The sequence below is a fragment of the Limulus polyphemus genome, unplaced genomic scaffold, assembly GCF_000517525.1.
Source record: "Limulus polyphemus unplaced genomic scaffold, Limulus_polyphemus-2.1.2 Scaffold1873, whole genome shotgun sequence".
In the NCBI taxonomy this organism is placed as follows: Eukaryota; Metazoa; Arthropoda; class Merostomata; order Xiphosura; family Limulidae; genus Limulus; species Limulus polyphemus.
This window is the reverse complement of record NW_013667483.1, coordinates 203419-205387: the sequence shown is the minus strand read 5'-3', so window position 1 is coordinate 205387 and position 1969 is coordinate 203419. Positions and strand designations below refer to the sequence as shown.

At 33.9% G+C, this 1969-nt stretch overlaps 1 protein-coding gene across 1 annotated transcript in view; it reads left to right on the top strand.

Moving 5' to 3' along the window:
• The window catches only part of LOC106465220 (arrestin homolog), a 22977-nt gene extending 22346 nt beyond the window's left edge, over positions 1–631 (top strand). The window contains exon 8 of the mRNA XM_013925422.2: positions 531–631. Within this exon, the coding sequence (XP_013780876.1) occupies positions 531–621 (91 nt within the window). The 3' untranslated portion in view covers positions 622–631. The remainder of the gene's footprint in view (positions 1–530) is intronic.
• The last annotated feature ends 1338 nt before the right edge of the window (positions 632–1969 follow it).

The window sequence follows — 1969 nt, the reverse complement described above, 5'->3', positions numbered from 1 at the left end:
GCCAGCATATGAGAAGATATAACACTGGTCCAACATCTGCGAAGTTCTGAAACTAAAGAATTTCAAGCCAGAATATGAGAATATGTAACACTAGTCCAACACTTAAGAAGTTCTGAAACTAAAGAATTTCAAGCCAGAATATGAGGAAATGTAATACTGGTCCAACATCTGCGAAGTTCTGAAACTAAAGAATTTCAAGCCAGAATATGAGAAGATGTAACACTGGTCCAACATCTGCGAAGTTCTGAAACTAAAGAATTTCAAGCCAGAATATGAGAAGATGTAATACTGGTCCAACATCTGCGAATTCCTAACAATGAAAAATTTCTAACCAGAATATGAGAAAAGACGTACTATTTTTCAGTAAAGAAGCAATAAGTTTATCTGTAAAAAAAAAAAAATATTACAGTTACAAAAGTTGGTTAGGTTTACTGTTTCTTTATGTTTACGTATTTCTTTGTATATTCGTCTGTGATTTTTGGAGTCTCATATTTTAGCACGAGGAACAATTATTATTATATTACTTGCAGCTTCTTGGATCAGGACCACAAAGATGTATTCGGTATAGTGGTTGAATACAGCATCAAGGTCAAGTTGTTTCTGGGTGCACTGGGAGGGTAAGTATGGTGTTTTAAGATATCAAATTACTTTCGAGTGCGTGGATGAGAAGGCCATTCTGAAATTGGTACCACCTTGATTTTTTTTCTTTACAGTACCCGGAATATCAGATTACGAGTGTTGTGGTGAGGTAAAGTGTATTATTTAGACTAAATTTTACTTTAAAACTGCTATCATATTCTTCTCTGTGGTTCTGACAGAGTGATACAATTTTTTTCTTCCTTTTTTCTCTCTCTCCCCCACCCCCTCCGTGTGGCTCGGCGGTAAGTCTGAGGGTTTATAACGCTAAGAACCGGATTTCTCTCTCCGTCGTTCTTTTGTTACTCAATCCCTAATGACCTCATTAGATAATAACTGCATACCCTGCTCTGTTAAAGGTAATAATTGACTAACTTAACTGATTAAGTACTTGTTTCTTTCATTTCAAAGCCAAAAGTCTATTAAACAAAAAAAAAGCGGAACTGTGCTCCATTCTAGATGGTTTTTATGCCCCTTCTTAGGCAAAAATCCTAAAACAAAATAGTTCACGTACACTGTCGGAAGTTTCCAGCTACAATGGCAAAAATTACGGTAATTTAGCCAGCCAGTTCTGGATTATGGATGCTAACACACACACACACACACACACATAATGGATCATCTTTATATTAAGATACAATTAAAGAGCGCCACCACAACAAACAAAAAACAGAACTGCTCAGGTTCACAATCAGTTTGTTATACGTCTATCAAATCGACCAGATGTTTTTTGGTTGTTGTTGGGGTTTTTTTTAGGGGGGGGATGGAAGCACTGAAAAAGTAGAATAACTAACTCCTTATTAGAAAAAATAAGAATAAAAACACTTTCTAACTCGTGAATGAATATATTTCCAATAAATTAGCAATGTAAGAACACCACGATACTGCCAAATGAAAATAGTTCCCTATTTTTATGAACTCTAACGACAGATGGCACTGCGTCAGAAACAATATTAAGAATTATCTAAATTATACTCTCCAAAATAAATCCCAATAAAATTGTACAAGTAAATATAGGAAACGAAACATTACCGAGGAAATAGAATTGCTCCCGTCTAGGACCTAAGATAATAAATAAATAAAAAACTTTAATTTTCAATAAATAATGCTTCCATAATTATTTACTCAGAAAATTTTAGGGAATGAATTAAGCTTTATAATTTAGAATATCTTTCTAGTCATACTACAAAGAGACTAACATATCAGTAATTCAAATACAATAGTAAATGTTTATATATATACATATATTCACACACATACAGTATTGGAAATAATTATGGACACCCGTAAATGATACACGTATTGGAGCCATCAACAATGGGCAGTTGTATCA